Below are 18,623 nucleotides of genomic sequence, written 5' to 3'. Positions count from 1 at the left end.
TGGCTTAAGACGTACCTACCGGCTCTCCTGCATCCAACTCCATTGTCTGCTGTATAACATCTGTTTCCTGCATTAAATAACTTATTGATTGTTCTCCTGAAGTCGAACTCGATTATTTAGTAGTCATTCGTCCGATACCTACCTAGGTGAACACGAACTACTACACTCCTGTAATTTGGTGCAGTCCTCCTCAGTATTGACTACCGCAGCCCCCTCCCCCCCCCTCCAATTTGGTGATAAGCAAGGCCACTGCCCATACAGTGAACAGGTCTATAATACTGCCCAGCCATCTTAACCGAGGTAAGAAAGACATGGATTACTTACCGATACAACCCTCAGGATTCTCCTCATCTAGGTTCCAGTAGAGTCTCTTACATTGCTCACATTTAGAACCCTCGACATTTGCCAGGCAATGGCAAGAACCCTGTTTAACAGGAAAGTTGTCTGAATATAAAAGGCATTCACACAAAAGCTAAAATGTACTTTGTAAGGCAATTTGATCTCGGGTCAGTCAGCACCATTATAAAATAACGAGTGCAGACCTTTTACACTTCAGCTCATCGTTAGTTATTTGCACTTTAGTAAGCTGGGCGTGTGCCCCAATCTACATTTATTTTAACACTTTACTCCGATGTGAATTCACAAGTTTATAATTTCTGTGTGTAAGGTAGGGGTTGCCAACTCTGATTGGGCGTATTCCGAGAGGTGTCATCACATGACCTCTGACTGCACCCCCCCCGGCCACCCCCACACTCCCGCCATTGGTCGCCCTCCCACGGCCAACTGGAAAGCGAATAGACTGTCGTTACCTGATTGGATGATGCTGGACAGCCAGTCAAACAGCCTTTTATCCCATGTCTAATATTATTATAAATAATAAAGAAAAGTGTTCAAAGAAATTTCTTTTATAAAACACAATTTTTAAATCCCCCGATGCTTTTTCTCCCGGGTTTTCTCACAGCAGTGTCCTGGAGATTAGTCTTAAATTCCTGGAGACTCCCGGGGATTCCTGCAGGGTTGGCAACCCTAAGTGCAAGGTCATGGACTATTCATTCCCCTGATGTTTCCCTGAGCAAGTACAGTCGGCCTAGTGGAGTTGGCCTGCAAAACTCTTGCCGTCTCTACAAGTCATCACACTGCATTCATAAATTAATATGCAATGAGCATTTCAATATGTACACCCGGCCTGGGCTGCGTCCCTGAATGCTGCCAAGCAGATAACATCATTTCCAACTCAAAAAACATTCGCGTTGATGATATTCAGACTCTTGCCTCTACGCACACCAAGCCCACTGTTGTTTTTAAAAATACAAGTGCTCCTTTGAAAATACATTTGCATGTATCGATGCTGGTTTGGTCTCACCCAGTTGGATCTGAGCCACACCACAAGTCAGGGCCCAGAAAGGAGCTTGTGAGCCGTAACCATTGGCAACGGTCCATTAGCTCTCAGCGTGGGGCAGATCTCTTCGCAGCAATGCAACTCACATCTGTGCCAAAAGGACATTTTCAGTCCCATGTACTTTTACTTAGAAAACACCAACATATACTTACAAAATGGGATGGTGGCGCATGACTTGCTGTACCAGCTGAATGACAGTCAGTAACTGAAAAGAATGCCATATATTAGGAACAGAAATGTTTAATAAGCTCTTAGTCTGTAGACTCACTGACATCACAGCACAGTAGGAGGCTATTCATCCCCTCGAGCCTGCCATACTGGAACTCTCTCCCCCAAAAAGCTGCTGAGGCTGGGGGGTCAATTAAAAATTTCAAAACTGAGATTGATGGATTTTTATTAGGCAAGTGTATTAAAGGTTACGGAACCAAGGCGGGTAGAGTTGAAATACAGATCAGCCAAGGAGACGTTTCGCAGAACTTTATTTCTTGGATGTTTTGCCTTTCTCAAGAGAATAACTAAATTAGCAATATTCGCCAAGGGGTAAATTACATGTTGATGAGAATCATAGAATCATACAGCACAGAAGGAGGCCATTCAGCCCATCGTACCTGTGCCGGCTCTTTGAAAGAGCTCTCCAATTAGTCCAACTCCCTTCGCTCTTTCCCCGTAGCCTTGCAATTTTTTCTTTTCATATAAAGCATTTTCAAAAATTTCATAAGCCACTGGTGGCCCATTTGGCAGAAAGGATTCAGTGATGATTAGCGACACATTGTGAGTTACAGTTACGGGAAAAGGTGGCGAATTGGTGGGTGTGACAGAGGCTCAGGCAATTTCTATGCTGCTACCTGTGACATCTTTTGAAAATCTCCTCATTTAAGTGTAAATTAATTACATTAAAATGACACCTTTTATACAGGGTTCTTTCCATTGTAACAAATATAAGCCATGTCTCACAGGAGTAATAATAACAATAATAACATAGAATAAAAATAAGCACTGCTACCTTGACAAGTGGGGAAGTTATAAGCTCCGGAGACACAAGTATCACAGCGTTGTCCAGTGACATGTGGCCGGCATTTACACTGTCCAGTGGTCGGGTCACATTCAGAATCATAAGAGCCATCAGCAGAGCACTCACACACTTAAAAAAAAAAGTAAAGGATGCTCACAACATAACAGAAAAAGAAACCAAACACTTTAATCTAGAAATTCAGCGGCTCCTGGACCTTCAATATGGCAGACAGCTCATTATGAGCTGGAAGTGCACCGCCCGCCATATTGGTAAAGGCCAACAAAAAATTTAAAAATCGGCATTACGTCTCTAACAGTTGCTTGAGGCCCCCACTGCAAGATCGGGTTGCCCCGAGGAACTCAGGAAAACCAGGCCTAGACACAGCCCAGCAGATGGTCCCCAAAGGACGCAACCAATAAAGTAATTGTGTAAAATATATGACGTAAGAAAACTACTAGGCACTTGGTCTAAGCGTTAAACAAAGCTTTAATCAACTGTTTTACAACATGGAGGTCTAGTTGTGTCCTTCACTAGTTCCTGTTAAGAATGTCCTGCACAAGTATTTATACTCTCCCTGGACAGCGCCACCCGCAGGCCGCTCAGTTGATTCATGTCAATATACTTACCGAAATGTGAAGCCGGGAGGAGCAGGAGTGCTCCACATTCCAAGAACACGGGCCGCTGCTGACCTCTCTCCCCACCGCTTCCCCCCACCCACCGATCATCGCTCCACCCCCACCTCACTTCAGCCCGATCTGCAATTCCACTGAACCGACGAGCTGCCCGTTATTCTCCGCACTTCGCCGGCTTGATGGAAATCCAGGCCCAAGGCCCAATTTCAGGTGCACCTCTGGCCTCGTCATTCAAGCGCAAGGATCGTTCTCTGCGACGCCCGAAATTCCACGCCTATAGTTCTAATATCAATGCTCAAAGATCAAAGTGACGGGAAATGGATCTCTAATGAATTTGTAGACAGAATCATAGAAGATTTTCATAGAATCATAGAATGATACAGCAGAGAGGGAGGCCATTCGGCCCATCGTGCCTGTGCCAGCTCTTTGAAAGGGCTCTCCAATCAGTCCCACTCCCCCCTGCTCTTTCCCCATAGCCCTGTAATATTTTTTCCATTTGAAGTATATATCAAACATTTTCTTTGCGCAGCAGTGGGGCATCCCACTTACTTTGTACAACAAATAATGCTGCAAACAAGGTGAAATTCATTAGCTCTTTTCATTGTTTCTCCTCTTTTTACTCAAGACTTTCTAACCCCATCTTAATCCCTGCCTAGTGTGCCAGATTTAAATTTGTCCATCGAATGAGACAGCACAGGAGGAGGCCATTCGGCCCATCGTGCCTGTGCCGGCTCTTTGAAAGAGCTCTCCAATTAGTCCCACTCCCCCCTGCTCTTTCCCCATAGCTCTGCAAATTTTTCCTTTTTTATATTTTTCTCTATTCTCCCCAGACTGGCCTCACCGAGTGCATCTTGTCTTGCCACCAAAACCCAGCAACAAATATCCGTAGAGACTTAAGATAGCAAGTGATTGTAGGCCATGAGGGGAAGGACCATAAAAAAACAAGAGGTCAGGATTCAGGGTGGCCCTGCAAAAATAAATGCTGGCAGAGGCTACAATCATGACCCATTAGTGTTCCAGGCACATGGAGGAGGGAGCAGAGCAGGAGTCCGGTTGGAGCGGAATCAAGTGGCGTGGGGAGAGGGGAGGGGGGGAGAAAACAATAGGAAGGATGGGCGGGGAAGGGAAGGGTGGATGGCAGGAAAACAACAACAAGTTGTATTTATATAGCGCCTATAACGTAGTAAAACGTCCCAAGGCACTTCACAGGAGCGATTATCAGACAAAATTTGACTCCGAGCCACATAAGGAGATATTAGGACAGGTGACTAAAAGCTTGGTCACAGAGGTAGGTTTTAAGGAGTGTCTTAAGGAGGAGAGGTTTAGGGAGGGAATTCCAGAACTTGGGGCCCAGGCAACTGAAGGCACGGCCGCCAATGGTGGAGCGCTGAAAATCAGGGATGTGCTAGAGGCTAGATTTGGAGGAACGCAGAGATCTCGAAGGGTTGGTGGGCTGGAGGAGGTTACAGAGATTAGGGAGGAGCGAGGCCACGGAGGGTTTTGAATATAAGGATGAGAATTTTAAAATTGAGGCGCTGCTGGACTGGGGGCCAATGTAGACCAGCAAGCACAGTGGGTGATGGGTGAATGGGACTTAGTGCAAGTCAGGATACGGGGCAGTAGAGAGGGTTCAGTGTATCAGTGAACATGAGCTTCGAGCGGATAGAATGGCTTTGTAAATTGCAGAATGTTATTCGAAAATACGGCTAAAAGTCCTGCAAACAAATCTAATAAAAAGGAGGGTAACTAATGACCCTGAAGCAGTGGTCTTGGTCACAGACCTTTTATTGACGGCTGCTGTATGTTGTTTGTCTCTGAGCTGTCAGGTTTTTTCGTGGAGGCGCTGGGAGGGGCTGTATCAGCTTTTTTAGTACTGGTTTTCTGCTTTGCGCCATTGGTTGGTAGGCATGGAAAAGTTGTGCAACTGTTTATCTTTCTTAAAAGTCATGTTCTAAAAGTACTTTGAGAAAAAGGCCGGAATTTTGCCTAGCTGGGCGGATCCGGTGCGGGCGGGTTCTGACCCCGCTTCCGGCTCCATCCCGCTGCTGAAAATGACTTTCCCTTAATAGGGCCTATTCAGCCGGGATCGTTAAAGGAACCACTACCGCATTGGATTTGAATGTCAATGTAGCATAGCGCTGTCAGTGCACCACAGCATTAGAGTGGTGCACAGAGGCAGAGGGCTGCACCCAGGTTCTCCCATGACTCCCTCCATATAGTCAGAGCACGCAGGGAGGTCCTCTTCCCTTCCAATGGGCGGAAGAGACCTCCCCAGGAGACCAACGCAGCCCGGTTGGAGATTGCAGAGGAGTTCACCAGCAGAGATGTGGTCAGGAGGACCTGGGTGCAGTGCCACAAACCTTTCAATGATCTCATTAGATCAGGAAACGTGAGTACAAAGCCACACTGACCTTCATCCTGCTGTGCCTCTCATCACATCCCCATCACTCTGCCTTCCCAACCCTACTCCTGCACACCACTACTCACACCAACATATCTTGCACGTCCACCCATCCCTCTCTCTTTATCTACACTGTCACATCCCCCTCTCACTAGCCACCCCTCACACTCACCCTCATCCTAGTGCAATCATACCAACTAACAACACACAAGGAGGCCACTTGGCTTTGGCACCCCAATCCTTCATAGTCTCCCTCTAAAGATCTAACTCATCCATTCCTTACACTCATTCCATCACTCTCACTCGACCTTCTCTTCTTTCCCTCCTTGCAGGAAAAAAGAGCCCAAATAAGAGGGAGAGGGGGAGAACCAGCGGTGGCCCTCCATCATTTGCAAACCTTACAACAGCAGAGGAGGCTGCTTTAGAAATATCTGGAGATGCGGAGCAGCTGGAGGTGGGAGACAGAGAGAGGGGGACATCTCAGTAACCTGGTGACAGAATTACATATCATACAGCTACATGGCATACATCAGTCACTCACATGGGGACTGATGTCAGCAGCCACTGAATGGTCATCATGTGCATAATGGTATCTGTCCCCATTCTTCATATGACATATCTAACTCATCCCTTTACTCTCCCACAGGTCCATCAAGAGGCCCCCCTCACCACTGTCAAGGAGGAAGACGACTCCTCAGAGGAGCCTCCAGCCTCTGAGGGCGCACTGTCACCAGACATAAGCGCACCCAGCACCAGCGCAGAGACGCCCACCTCGGTGGGTGCCACGGGAGATAGAGTAGTGTTGTCACCTGGTGTGTCACAACTCACAAGTGAGCAAGAACAGATGGTGGAGACAGGGACAGCAGTGGAGAGTCCTTGCTGGAGGGCGCAGGACACTCCTAGTTCTGCTCAGCTGCATGCAGACGCTGAGCCTTGGGGGGCCATCCAGAAAGTGGGCGATCCCGGAGGTGCAGGAAGAAGTGCAGGGGGCTCTGACAGGTTTTGTGAACGCGATGTCTGCAAATGTTCAGAGAATGGAGGAGTCCATCTCCAACATGAGGAGCACCACCGTGTTGCAGGCAATGGTGCCTGTAGGCTCCTCCATGGATAGGATGGTCACCTGCATGGAACAGCTAATGTGCCACTCAAAGGAGCACATGGTCTCTATGGAGAATAGATGGCAGAGGCTCATACACCTCCTCTTTAGGAGGGATGTCCTCATTGCCCCACTGATGTGCAGCAAGCTGCTCGCCAGCTCCTTGGCAGCAGGTAAGTGAGCAGGCTGCTTCTACCTCTGCTGAAGCCACAGGGCTAGCATCTCATAGAAGCACACAGAAGAGAAAGATGACACACAAGTAGATTCACAAGGGTAGCCACTTGAGTGTTTTATCCAATGTTCATGTAAAGTCTCCGTTAATGTGCTGTCAAACATAAAAATCTTTATTTTCAGCACTTTCCCGTCTTGGACACATTTGTGTGCACCTTTGGAAATGGCTTAGTGAGTTGCAGTGAATGCTGAGACATAAAGGAACCCCCTGCAATGGTGGTGAGTGTGAAAGGAATGGCTTGGTCACTGTAGGGATACTTTATGGTGTTGCTGTGGAGTGGTGCCAACCTGGTGCATCATGTGGCAGCCAGGTTGTACAGCGTCAAGTGAAGTACATCTGGCCATGGTGGGGCCATCCCTAGCCTCCTGGGCAGCAATGTAGTTGGGTGCTGATACCCTCTGCCCTGTGCAGCATCAGGTGATTGCGGAGAAGGTTGGTGTTGTGGTTGGTGGTGTTGGGGCTGATCGTGGTCAGATTCTGAGGACCAAGGTAAGACAATATAAACGGCATCCGTGCTAATGGGATAGATGACAGATGACGTAGAGATGACAGAAGCAATCTGTCATTGGTGAGAGAGGTTCTTCCAATGAGGTGACAGTGGCTGGAGACTTTGCTGGAAAGACTGCAGCCTGCAGAATCTGTGCTGGGAATGCAGTGAGAAATACCTTCTGCCTAAGGAAAGTGACCATCTGTCAGGTGGGAGCTTTTATAGTACTTTTCCCATTTGCAACATTTTATCTTTCCTGCCTCTTACAAAAGTACAGGGTGTTCTTTCAATTCCTTCCTCCCCTCCTAACCCCCCACCCCGACCCCTGTCTCTGCACCTGCTTAATATCTGTTACATCTCCAGCTTTTTCCAGTTCTGATGAAGGGTCCCAGACCTGAAACGTTAATTCTGTTTCTACTCCACAGATGCTGCCTGGCCTGCTGAGTATTTCCAGCATTTTCTGTTGTTATTTCAGATTTCCAGCATCCGCAGTATTTTGCTATTGCTTTTATAGTACATTTGATGCTGTCAACTAAACAGCTGGAGCAATGGCCACTGAACTCCCGCCTCAGGTTGACAGACGTGGTTCCCGAGCAACGTGGTTCCCGTGGCCATGCAAGGAAATTTAAAAGGTAAGGTTAAAACCACTCTTTAGGGTCTGACAACTCGCTACCAATAATTTAAATTGAGTTGCTGCCTCTGTCGGTCGAGTCTGAGCTGACAGACGCGCCAGGGGGAAAGGCGCGTGGGAGCGGACAGCGGGTTCCCGACCTGCCCTCAAAAATAACAACTTTCCCACCCGACCCACCTCCGATCACCCTGCAAACTTCCGGCCAAAATATTTGTTGAGCACTTACGCAAACAAGTGGGGTAACCATAGTATCCGTACGCACACTGGGTGCATGCTGGTCCTGCGTAATTCGGACGGCAGCGACACCGTCCTATAGCGTCACAGTTGTTGTCTACTGATCCAACAGGTTCACAGGAACAGGCTGCAGATAAACAGCAATTGGCATCTTCAGCAAAGCATCGTGTTAGTGTCAGCAGTAGGTCAGTGGGCAGAATTCTCTCCCTGGAGTCAGACAGTCACTCCAGAGTTAAGCACAAAATCTAGGCTGATGCTCCCAGTGCCAGTACTGAGGGAGCGCTGTACTGTCGGAGAGGCAGTACTGAGGGAGCGCCGCACTGTCGGAGGGGCAGTACTGAGGGAGCGCTGCACTGTCAGAGGAGCAGTACTGAGGGAGTGCCGCACTGTCGGAGGGGCAGTACTGAGGGAACACCGCACTGTCGGAGGGGCAGTACTGAAGGAGAACCGCACTGTCGGAGGGGCAGTACTGAGGGAGCGCCGCACTGTCGGAGGGGCAGTACTGAGGGAGCGCCGCACTGTCAGAGGGGCAGTACTGAGGGAGCGCTGCACTGTCGGAGGGGCAGTACTGAGGGAGCATTGCACTGTCAGAGGGGCAGTACTGAGGGAGCGCCGCACTGTCGGAGGGGCAGTACTGAGGGAGCGCCGCACTGTCGGAGGGGCAGTACTGAGGGAGCGCCGCACTGTTGGAGGGGCAGTACTGAGGGAGCGTTGCACTGTTGGAGGGGCAGTACTGAGGGAGCGCCGCACTGTCGGAGGGGCAGTACTGAGGGAGCGCCGCACTGTCGGAGGGGCAGTACTGAGGGAGCTCTGCACTGTTGGAGGGGCAGTACTGAGAGAGCGTTGCACTGTCGGAGGGGCAGTACTGAGGGAGCGCTGCACTGTCGGAGGGGCAGTACTGAGGGAGTGCCGCACTGTCGGAGGGGCAGTACTGAGGGAGCGCTGCACTGTCGGAGGTGCTGTATTTCAGATGAGACATTAAACAAAAGCCCTATCTGCCCTCTCAGGTAGACGTGAAAGGTCTCACTGCATTATTTGCGGGAGAGTTCTCCCTGGTGTCCCGGCCAATATTTATCCCTCAATTGTCATCACTAAAACAGAATATCTAGTCATTATCACAATTTTTGTGGGAGCTTGCTGTGCGCAAATTGGATGCTGCGTTTCCTGCATTACAACAGTGACTTTGATAAGATCCCACACAAGAGGCTAGTGAACAAAATTAGGGCACATGGAATTGGGGGTTATATACTAGCATGGATTGAGAATTGGTTAACAGACAGAAAACAAAGAGTAGGGATAAACGGGTCTTTTTCAGGATGGCAGGCTGTGACTAGTGGGGTACCGCAAGGTTCGGTGCTTGGACCCCAGCTATTCACAATCTATATCAATGATTTGGATGAGGGGACTAAATGTAACATTTCCAAATTTGCTGATGATACAAAGCTAGGTGGCAGTGTCAGTTGCGAAGAGGATGTGAAGAGGCTTCAAGGGGATCTCGACAGGCTCAGTGAGTGGGCGAGAACATGGCAGATGGAATATAATGTGGATAAATGTGAAGTTATCCACTTTGGTAGAAAAAACAGAAAGGCAGAGTATTTCCTAAATGGTGAAAGATTGGGGAATGCAGATGCTCAAAGGGACCTGGGTGTCCTTGTACATGAGTCACTGAAAGTGAATATGCAGGTGCAACAAGCCATTAGGAAGGCAAATGGTATGCTGGCCTTCATTACAAGAGGATTTGAGTACAGGAGTAAAGAAGTCTTACTCCAATTATATAGGGCCTTGGTGAGACCACACCTGGAGTACTATGTACAATTTTGGTCTCCTTACCTAAGGAAGGATATACTTGCCATAGAGGGAGTGCAACGAGAGTGATTCCTGGGATGGCGGGGCTGTTGTATGAGAAGAGATTGAGTAAACTAGGCCTGTATTCTCTTGAATTCAGAAGAATGAGAGGAGATCTCATTGAAGCATACAAAATTATTACAGGGCTTGATAGGGTGGATGCTGGGAGAATGTTTCCCTTGGCTGGGGAGTCTAGAACCAGGGGCCACAGCCTCAAGTAGGCCATTCAGGACTGAGATGAGGAGGAATTTCTTCACACAGAGGGTGGTGAATCTTTTGGAATTCTCTACCCCAGAGGGCTGTGGTGACTCAGTCGTTGAGTATATTCAAAACAGAAGTCGATAGATTTCTGACTAGTAAGGGCATCAAGGGATATGGCGATAGGGCCGGTGAATGGAGTTGAGGCAGAAGATCAGCCATGATCTCATTGAGACGCGGAGCAGGCTCCTATTTATTATGTTTTTATGTTCTTATGACTGCCCTTCAAAAAGTCCTTCATTGGTGTAAAGGGCTTTGGGACGTCCTGAGGTTGTGAAAGTCTCTTTTAAAACATTATTTTGCATTAAATATTTACGTAAAATGTTAGCTACCCTACAAATATTAATCAAAGTCGTGCGATATACAAATACACAAGATTTGAGCGCAGCATATAAATTCAGTATGTTTCAGTTATTAAGAAACAAAACTCCTACCTTGACAGTGTGGGAACGAGTGATATCCTGGGCCACATTGATCACACTGACTGCCGGTAAATTCTGCCCGACACAGACACCTCCCAGAGTCATCACAGAGTTCAGGTAGAGTTCCAGCATTGTTACAGCGACATGCTGCCAAACAACATTCAGCTCACAGTTCAGACAATACAATAGCCAACAATAGGAAACATACACTGTAGCAAGCTAATCCCTTTAACACCCGTTTACTGGCATGCTGGCTTTAGTACTCTTTCCAGATGAGGAAATAATAATCGCAGGAGATTAAATGGCTGTGTGGGAGCGGAGTGTTTAAAGGATGTGTGGTCAGGACGCTCCGGCTATCAGGGTGTGGGGCACGCTTGATGGACCAGCTGGTCTTTCCCCTCTGCCGTACTCCTGCACCCAGGTGAAACACTCGGTGCCCAACCACCAGTGGCTCATTGGCCCGTCCCCTGTTGATAAATTAATCCCACATTCTCGCCACATCCCCCACTGTCTGCCGTGGCTAAATTGGATGCACTCTCGCCTGGGGAAAGAGCAGGGGTGGTGCGGGGGGGAGTGGGACTAATCGGAGAGCTCTTTCAAAGAGCCAGCACAGGCACGATGGGCCGAATGGCCTCCTTCTGTGCTGTATGATTGTCAACCGTGGCTCAGTGGGCAGCACCCTCGCCTCCGAGTCAGAAGGTTGTGGGTTCAAGTCCCACTCCAGAGACTTGAGAACAAAACTCTGGGCTGACACTCCCAGTGCAGTGCTGAGGGAGGGCTGCACTGTCGGAGGTGCCGTCTTTCAGATGAGGTGTTGAACTGAGGCCCCGACTGCCCTCTCAGGTGGATGTAAAAGATCACATGGCACTATTGGAAGAGCAGGGGAGTTCTCCCCGGTGTCCTGTCCAATATTTATCCCCCAATCAACATCACTAAAACTGATTATCTGGTCATGATCACTGTGGTGTCTGTGGGAGCTTGCTGTGTGTAAATTGGCTGCCGTGTTGCCTACATTACAACAGTGACTACACTTCAAAAGTACTTCATTGGCTGTAAAGCGCTTTGGGACATCCGGTGGCCGGTTTGTGCGCAACAGGCTCCCACGGACAGCGGTGTGATGATGACCAGATAATCTGGTAGGTTCGTAAATCATTCTAAATCAAAGTTTACATTTTTAGAGACAGGAAGCTTGCATCACAATGATTGATGTATCATCGAGTTACAAGGCACAGGTTTTTACATCAGATTGCACAGGATATACGGCACAGAAACAGGCCATTTGGACCAACCAGTCCGTGCCGGTGTTTATGCTCCACACGAGCCTCCTCCCGTCTTTCCTCATCTAAATCTATCAGCCTAACCCTCTATTCCTTTCTCCCTCATATGTTTGTCCAGCCTCCCCTTAAATGTATCTATACTATTCGCCTCAACCACTCCCTGTGGTAGCGAGTTCCACATTCTCACCACTCTCTGGGTAAAGAAGTTTCTCCTGAATTCCCTATTGGATTTCTTGGTGACTATCTTATATTGATGGCCTCTAGTTTTGCTCTTCCCCACAAGTGGAAACATTCTCTCTGTATCCACTCTATCAAAACCTTTCATAATTTTAAAGACCTCTATTAGGTCACCCCTCAGCCTTCTTTTTTCAAGAGAAAAGAGACCCAGCCTGTTCATCCTTTCCTGATAGGTATACCCTCGCATTTCTGGTATCATCCTTGTAAATCTTCTCTGCACCCTCTCCAGTGCCTCTATATCCTTTTTATAATATGGCGACCAGAACTGTACGCAGTGTAAGTGTGGTCTAACCAAGGTTCGATACAGGTTTAGCATAATTTCCCTACTTTTCAATTCTATCCCTCTAGAAATAAACCCTAGTGCTTGGCTTGCTTTTTTTATGGCCTTGCAAACCTGTGTCGTAACTTTTAGTGATTTGTGTATTTGTACTCTGAGATCCCTTTGTTCCTCTATCCCACCTAGAGTCGCACCCTCCAAGTGATAAGTGATCTCCCTACCAAAATGTAATACCTCACATTCATCTGTGTTGAACTTCATTTGCCAATTATTTGCCCATTCTGCGAGTTTATTAATGTCCTCCTGTAATTTGATGCAGTCCTCCTCAGTATTGACTATCCCGCACAATTTGGTGTCATCCGCAAATTTAGAAATTGTGTTTTAGATTCCTACGTCTAAATCGTTAATGTAAATTGTGAACAGCAGTGGTCCCAGCACTGATCCTTGTGGAACACCACTACCCACCTTCTGTCACTGTGAATAGCTACCCTTTACCCCTACTCTCTGCTTTCTGTCCTGAAGCCAGGTTCAATGCTGCAATTTAAGGTCGTTGGCAAAAGAGCCAGAGGGGAGAGGAGGAGATTTTTTTTTTTACGCAGCGAGTTGTTGTGATCTGGAATGCGCTGCCTGAAAGGGCGGAGGAAGCAGATTCAACAGTAACTTTCAAAAAGGGAATTGGATAAATACTTGAAGGGGAAAAACCTGCAGGACTATGGGGAAAGTGGGATTAATTAGATAGATCTTTCAAAGAGCCGGCACAGACACGATGGGCCGAGTAGCCTCCTTGTGTGCTGTGTGATTCTATGATTCTAATTCCTGCAATTGATGGGTTCCCAACCTCAGCCACAGCTTGTTGGGTAGGTTGGGGTGCTGGGGAAGTGGTAGCAAGGTAGTGCGTCAGGAGCAGGAAAGGTAGATCAGAAGGGACATTAACCTCTGCCACTTTACTCCAGCCTTAGTGCCTTGAAATATTTTCCTTCTGGTGGTAATTTCTGAGTGAGATGAATTTTTTGTACTCAGCCTGAATCCTCAGATGAGTTATGCACAGGCCAGTTCCAGAATAATGCTCCCTCTGCTACTCTGGCTGCGAGCTATTTAGAATTTTTCTGTATCGAGCACCAGCTGAGTCCTGGGATCTCGAAGTGAATGATTTTTGATTTGTTTGGGTGAAACGCTTTTGGTTCTTTTTTAATCAAGTAATGAAACTCCTTTATCCGAGGGCATTCTCTCACAAACTTTTAACTTGGAATTTTCCACAGCGTAAAACTTTTCATTTCAGCAATGAGTCAAGTCATTCTTCCTTTTCTCGTGCCGAAAGGGGTGTATCAATTTGTATTTATATAGAATCATTGAACAGTACAGCACAGAAGGAGGCCATTCGGCCCATCCAGTCTGCACTGGCTCTTTCGAAGAGCGATCCCGTTAGTCCCACTCTCCCACATTTTCCCCATATCCCTGCAATTTTTTCTCCTTCAAGTATTTATCCAATTCCCTTTTGAAGGCTGCTATTGAATCTGTATCCACTTCCCAATCAGGCAGCGCGTTCCAAATCCTAACCACTCGTTGCGTAAAAAACCTTTTCCTCCTGTCGCCTCTGGTTCTTTTGCCAATCACCTTCAATCTGTGCCCTCTGGTCATCGACCCTTCAGCCAATGGAAACGGTTTCTCTTTATTTACTCTATAATGATTTTGAACACCTCTATCAAATCTCCTCTCAGCCTTCTCTGCTCCAAGGAGAACAACCCCAGCTTCTCCAGTCTATCCACGTAACTGAAGTCCCTCATCCCTGGAACCATTCTCGTAAATCTCTGCTGTACCCTCTCCACAGCCTCCTTATTTGAATGGTTTCCACAAGAATGTAGAATATGTTTCCAGCTGGGTTGAAATCACAATGAACAAGGCCATTCATCCCATCTTGATTCATCCATCCAACAGTATTCTCCCGCCCACCCATGTAGCATTCAATTGTTTCCAAAATGATTGCCGGGTCTTCACCTCCACTGCTCTATCTGGAAGTTCATTTCATATGTTGATCGCTCTCTATTTAAAAAGAAAAATATTTCCTGCTATCAGTCCTAAATTCACATTTTCAATAGTTTTTATTCTGGAAAGTTTCCCATTATTTATGATGGTAACATATTTACTCTCACTCCACTTGCTTACCCTCCTCATTGGCAGGGATTTAGCCCTTACTATTCAAGTGGAAGTTGCAGCTGCATTGGACTGTAAAAGCAGGTGCTGAGTAAATGGGCCACCCTATGTTCACAACAACAACAACTTGTATTTATATAGCACCTTTAACATAGTAAAACGTCCCGAGGTGCCTCACAGGAGCGATTATCAGACAAAATTTGAGACCGAGCTATATAAGGAGATATTAGAACAGCTGACCAAAAGCTCGGTCAAAGAGGGAGGTTTTAAAGAGCGTCTTAAAGGAGGAGAGAGAGGCGGAGAGGTTTAGGGAGGGAATTCCAGAGCAGCTGAAGGCACGGCAGCCAATGGTGGAGCGATTATAATCGGGGATACTCAAGAGGCCAGAATTAGAGGAGCGCAGAGATCTCGGGCTGTTGTAGGCAACGTTCCCTCTATTTTTTTTTGTGCGCAGTCCCTTTGCATTTGCTGCACAGCCGTGCATGCGCGATGTCTTTTCCAGCAGCAACAGCTGGTGAGCGGCCTGCGCGGGACCTCTCCGTTAATGCACGGCCGCACACACGCACACCTTAGGGATAACGCTGCTTGTAGGGTTGGCAATCCATACAGTGTATATTAACATATTTAAACTCATCAGTTACCACGGTGAAGAGGAAATTAAAAATCATGGTAAATTAAAGCGGGGCTCGGGGGGGGGGAGAGCAGGCCTCGGGGGGAGAGAGCGAGCCTCGGGGGGGAGAGAGCGGGCCTCGGGGGGAGAGAGCGGGGCTCGGGGGGAGAGAGCGGGGCTCGGGGGGAGAGAGCGGGGCTCGGGGGGAGAGCGCGGGGCTCGGGGGGAGAGCGCGGGGCTCGGGGGGAGAGAGCGGGGCTCGGGGGGAGAGAGCGGGGCTCGGGGGGAGAGAGCGGGGCTCGGGGGGAGAGAGCGGGGCTGGGGGGGAGAGCGGGGCTCGGCGGGGGGAGAGCGGGGCTCGGGGGGAGAGAGCGGGGCTCGGGGAGAGAGAGTGGGGCTCAGGGGGGGAGAGTGGGGCTCGGGGGGGGAGAGTGGGGTTCGGGGTGAGAGAGTGAGGCTCGGGGTGGGGGGGAGAGCGGGGCTCGGGGTGGGGGGAGAGAGCGGCGCTCGGGGTGGGGGGAGAGAGCGGCGCTCGGGTGGAGAGAGCGGGGCTCGGGGTCGGGGGGAGAGCGGGGCTCGGGGTGGGGGGAGAGAGCGGGGCTCGGGGTGGGGGGAGAGAGCGGGGCTCGGGGTGGGGGGGAGAGAGCGGGGCTCGGGGTGGGGGGAGAGAGCGGGGCTCGGGGTGGGGGGAGAGAGTGGGGCTCGGGGTGGGGGGGAGAGAGCGGGGCTCGGGGTCGGGGGGGAGAGCGGGGCTCGGGGTGGGGGGGGAGAGCGGGGCTCGGGGTCGGGGGGAGAGCGGGGCTCGGGGTGGGGGGGGAGAGCGGGGCTCGGGGGGAGAGCGGGGCTCGGGGGGAGAGCGGGGCTCGGGGGGAGAGCGCGGGGCTCGGGGGGAGAGAGCGGGGCTCGGGGGGAGAGAGCGGGGCTCGGGGGGAGAGAGCGGGGCTCGGGGGGAGAGAGGGGCTCGGGGGGAGAGCGGGGCTCGGGGTGGGGGGGAGAGCGGGGCTCGGGGTGGGGGGGAGAGCGGGGCTCGGGGTGGGGGGGAGAGCGGGGCTCGGGGTCGGGGGGAGAGCGGGGCTCGGGGTGGGGGGAGAGAGCGGGGCTCGGGGTCGGGGAGAGAGCGGGGCTCAGGGTGGGGGGGGAGAGCGGGGCTCGGGGGGAGAGCGGGGCTAGGGGGGAGAGCGCGGGGCTCGGGGGGAGAGCGCGGGGCTCGGGGGGGAGAGAGCGGGGCTCGGGGGGAGAGAGCGGGGCTCGGGGGGAGAGCGCGGGGCTCGGGGGGAGAGCGGGGCTCGGGGGGAGAGCGGGGCTCGGGGGAGAGCGGGGCTCGGGGTGGTGGGGAGAGCGGGGCTCGGGGTCGGGGGGAGAGCGGGGCTCGGGGTGGGGGGGAGAGAGCGGGGCTCGGGGTCGGGGGGAGAGCGGGGCTCGGGGTCGGGGGGAGAGCGGGGCTCGGGGGGAGAGCGCGGGGCTCGGGGGGAGAGCGCGGGGCTCGGGGGGAGAGAGCGGGGCTCGGGGGGAGAGCGGGGCTCGGGGGAGAGCGGGGCTCGGGGTGGTGGGGAGAGCGGGGCTCGGGGTCGGGGGGAGAGCGGGGCTCGGGGTGGGGGGAGAGAGCGGGGCTCGGGGTCGGGGGGAGAGCGGGGCTCGGGGTCGGGGGGGAGAGCGGGGCTCGGGGTGGGGGGGGAGAGCGGGGCTCGGAGTCGGGGGGAGAGAGGGGCTCGGGGGGAGAGCGCGGGGTATCAGCAGAAAACACACCGAGAAAATCCAGACATTTGATTTTCCAGGGTAGATAGAGGGAAACTATTTCCTCTGATGGGAGAGCCCAGAACAAGGGGGCGCAACCTTAAAATTAGAGCCAAGCCTTTCAAGAGTGACGTCAAGAAGCACTTCTTCACACAAAGGGAAACGCAGCAGCCAATTTGCACACAGCAAGCTCCCACAAATAGCAATGTGATAATGACCAGATCATCTGTTTTTTTTTAGTGATGTTGGTTGAGTGATAAATATTGGCCAGGACACCGGGGAGAACTCCCCCTGCTCTTCTTCGAAATGGGATCATTTACATCCACCTGAGAGGGCAGTTTAACGTCACATCTGAAAGACGGGTGTCACCTTTGCCGTATCATTCTCTGATTCTACCATGCTTATACCGATAAGCCTGTATTAATCATATTATAATGTTGATTGCCATTTATTATCGGTACTTTGTATTAGTCTTGGCATGTCTCTTTCTATTTAGAACTTGAAATTTCTGGAGAGGAGTGTTAAAAAATAAATCTAACCTGACACGCAGGTTGTGTGACTGAAGGGTGAAATGAGAACATTGTTTCTTCTAGCTGTAGCTAAATATGCAGGGCTATTTTCTAACAGCAGTGGTAAATGTTACTTACACTCGCAGAACGGAAACCGGAAATACCCTGTCAAGCAGCTTTCGCAGAAGTAGCCTTGAAATCCACTTCGACACAAACACTGTCCAGTGTTTGGGTCACACACTTGACGTGTCACACCAGCACTGTAACACTGGCATTCTAAACAAATATTACATAGTGTTAAAGCGATGCACACATAGGAGACATGGTCTTAAATCACTGAAGGCAGGGTACAGTAAGCACAGTGTAGCCTGTTGTGATACTGGGTTGGGTACAGGGCTGGAGACGGGCTTAGGCATTACAGGGTACAGTTTCCACTTCAGGAGCAAAATTGCGCTGGTTAGGTCGTAGTTGAAGTTTCTGTTAAAATTCATTTGCATAATCACAAATGTAAAATCTTCCATGAACTAGCGCAATTGGGCAGCGTAATAGAACGTAAACATTTCTTTTTTTTCTTTTCATTAAAACGTATTCCTTGATGTGTTTCAGAGCGATAACCTGGTGCAGTGTTATTAATACAGCTGAAAATGGGTTCATCACCAAAAATATGCATTATTCCTTAGGATATCCAGTCCTTCAACTGTGATTTAAAAATCACTGAAAATAACTTTTAAAAACTATACTGAACATTTACTACTTTCATTGGTGTACACTAGTCAGTTACTTAGTCAATTAAATATTATTTGACATGAAAAAACTTTTCAAAGTTGCCGACTAGTGCCTGTGTGCTGAAGAAAATGAGTTCAATTTGAAGGGGCTGCACGAGCCAGCACAATAGGGGGAATCTCGCAATGTGGACCTGGGGGCGGGGCCAGTTTTGTGGGCGTGGCCTGATCCGGGCGAATTGAATCTTGAACTAGCGATAGAGGTCACGGAAAACACGAGTGTAAGTGGTTTTGGGCGTAACTCACTTACGTTTAAAGTTCCCCCGATCTTTTGCGCTGGTTCGGCCGATTCCGCCCGGATTGCGTTGATATAACGAGCGGGAACTCTGACTCTACAGGCTCAACTACAAGAAATTACAACATGGGAGCAGACTCAAGACCTCTTTCTTACCCCAAG

At 50.0% G+C, this 18,623-nt stretch overlaps 1 protein-coding gene across 1 annotated transcript in view; it reads right to left on the bottom strand.

Moving 5' to 3' along the window:
* lama3 (laminin, alpha 3) overlaps positions 1-18,623 on the bottom strand; it is a 340,063-nt gene that overhangs the window by 219,732 nt on the left and 101,708 nt on the right. The window contains exons 13-19 of the mRNA XM_085993930.1: positions 17,864-17,921; positions 17,583-17,771; positions 10,662-10,796; positions 8,117-8,251; positions 2,403-2,540; positions 1,552-1,604; positions 325-424 (exon numbers count right to left, since the gene is read on the bottom strand). Of these exons, the coding sequence (XP_085850056.1) occupies positions 325-424; positions 1,552-1,604; positions 2,403-2,540; positions 8,117-8,251; positions 10,662-10,796; positions 17,583-17,771; positions 17,864-17,921 (808 nt within the window). The remainder of the gene's footprint in view (positions 1-324; positions 425-1,551; positions 1,605-2,402; positions 2,541-8,116; positions 8,252-10,661; positions 10,797-17,582; positions 17,772-17,863; positions 17,922-18,623) is intronic.

The sequence above is a fragment of the Somniosus microcephalus genome, chromosome 7 (genome assembly GCF_052327205.1).
Source record: "Somniosus microcephalus isolate GS21.2 chromosome 7, FLI_Smic_1.0, whole genome shotgun sequence".
NCBI classification, from domain to species: Eukaryota; Metazoa; Chordata; class Chondrichthyes; order Squaliformes; family Somniosidae; genus Somniosus; species Somniosus microcephalus.
The sequence above is the reverse complement of the archived record's forward strand: the minus strand, read 5'-3'. Positions and strand labels throughout refer to the sequence as shown.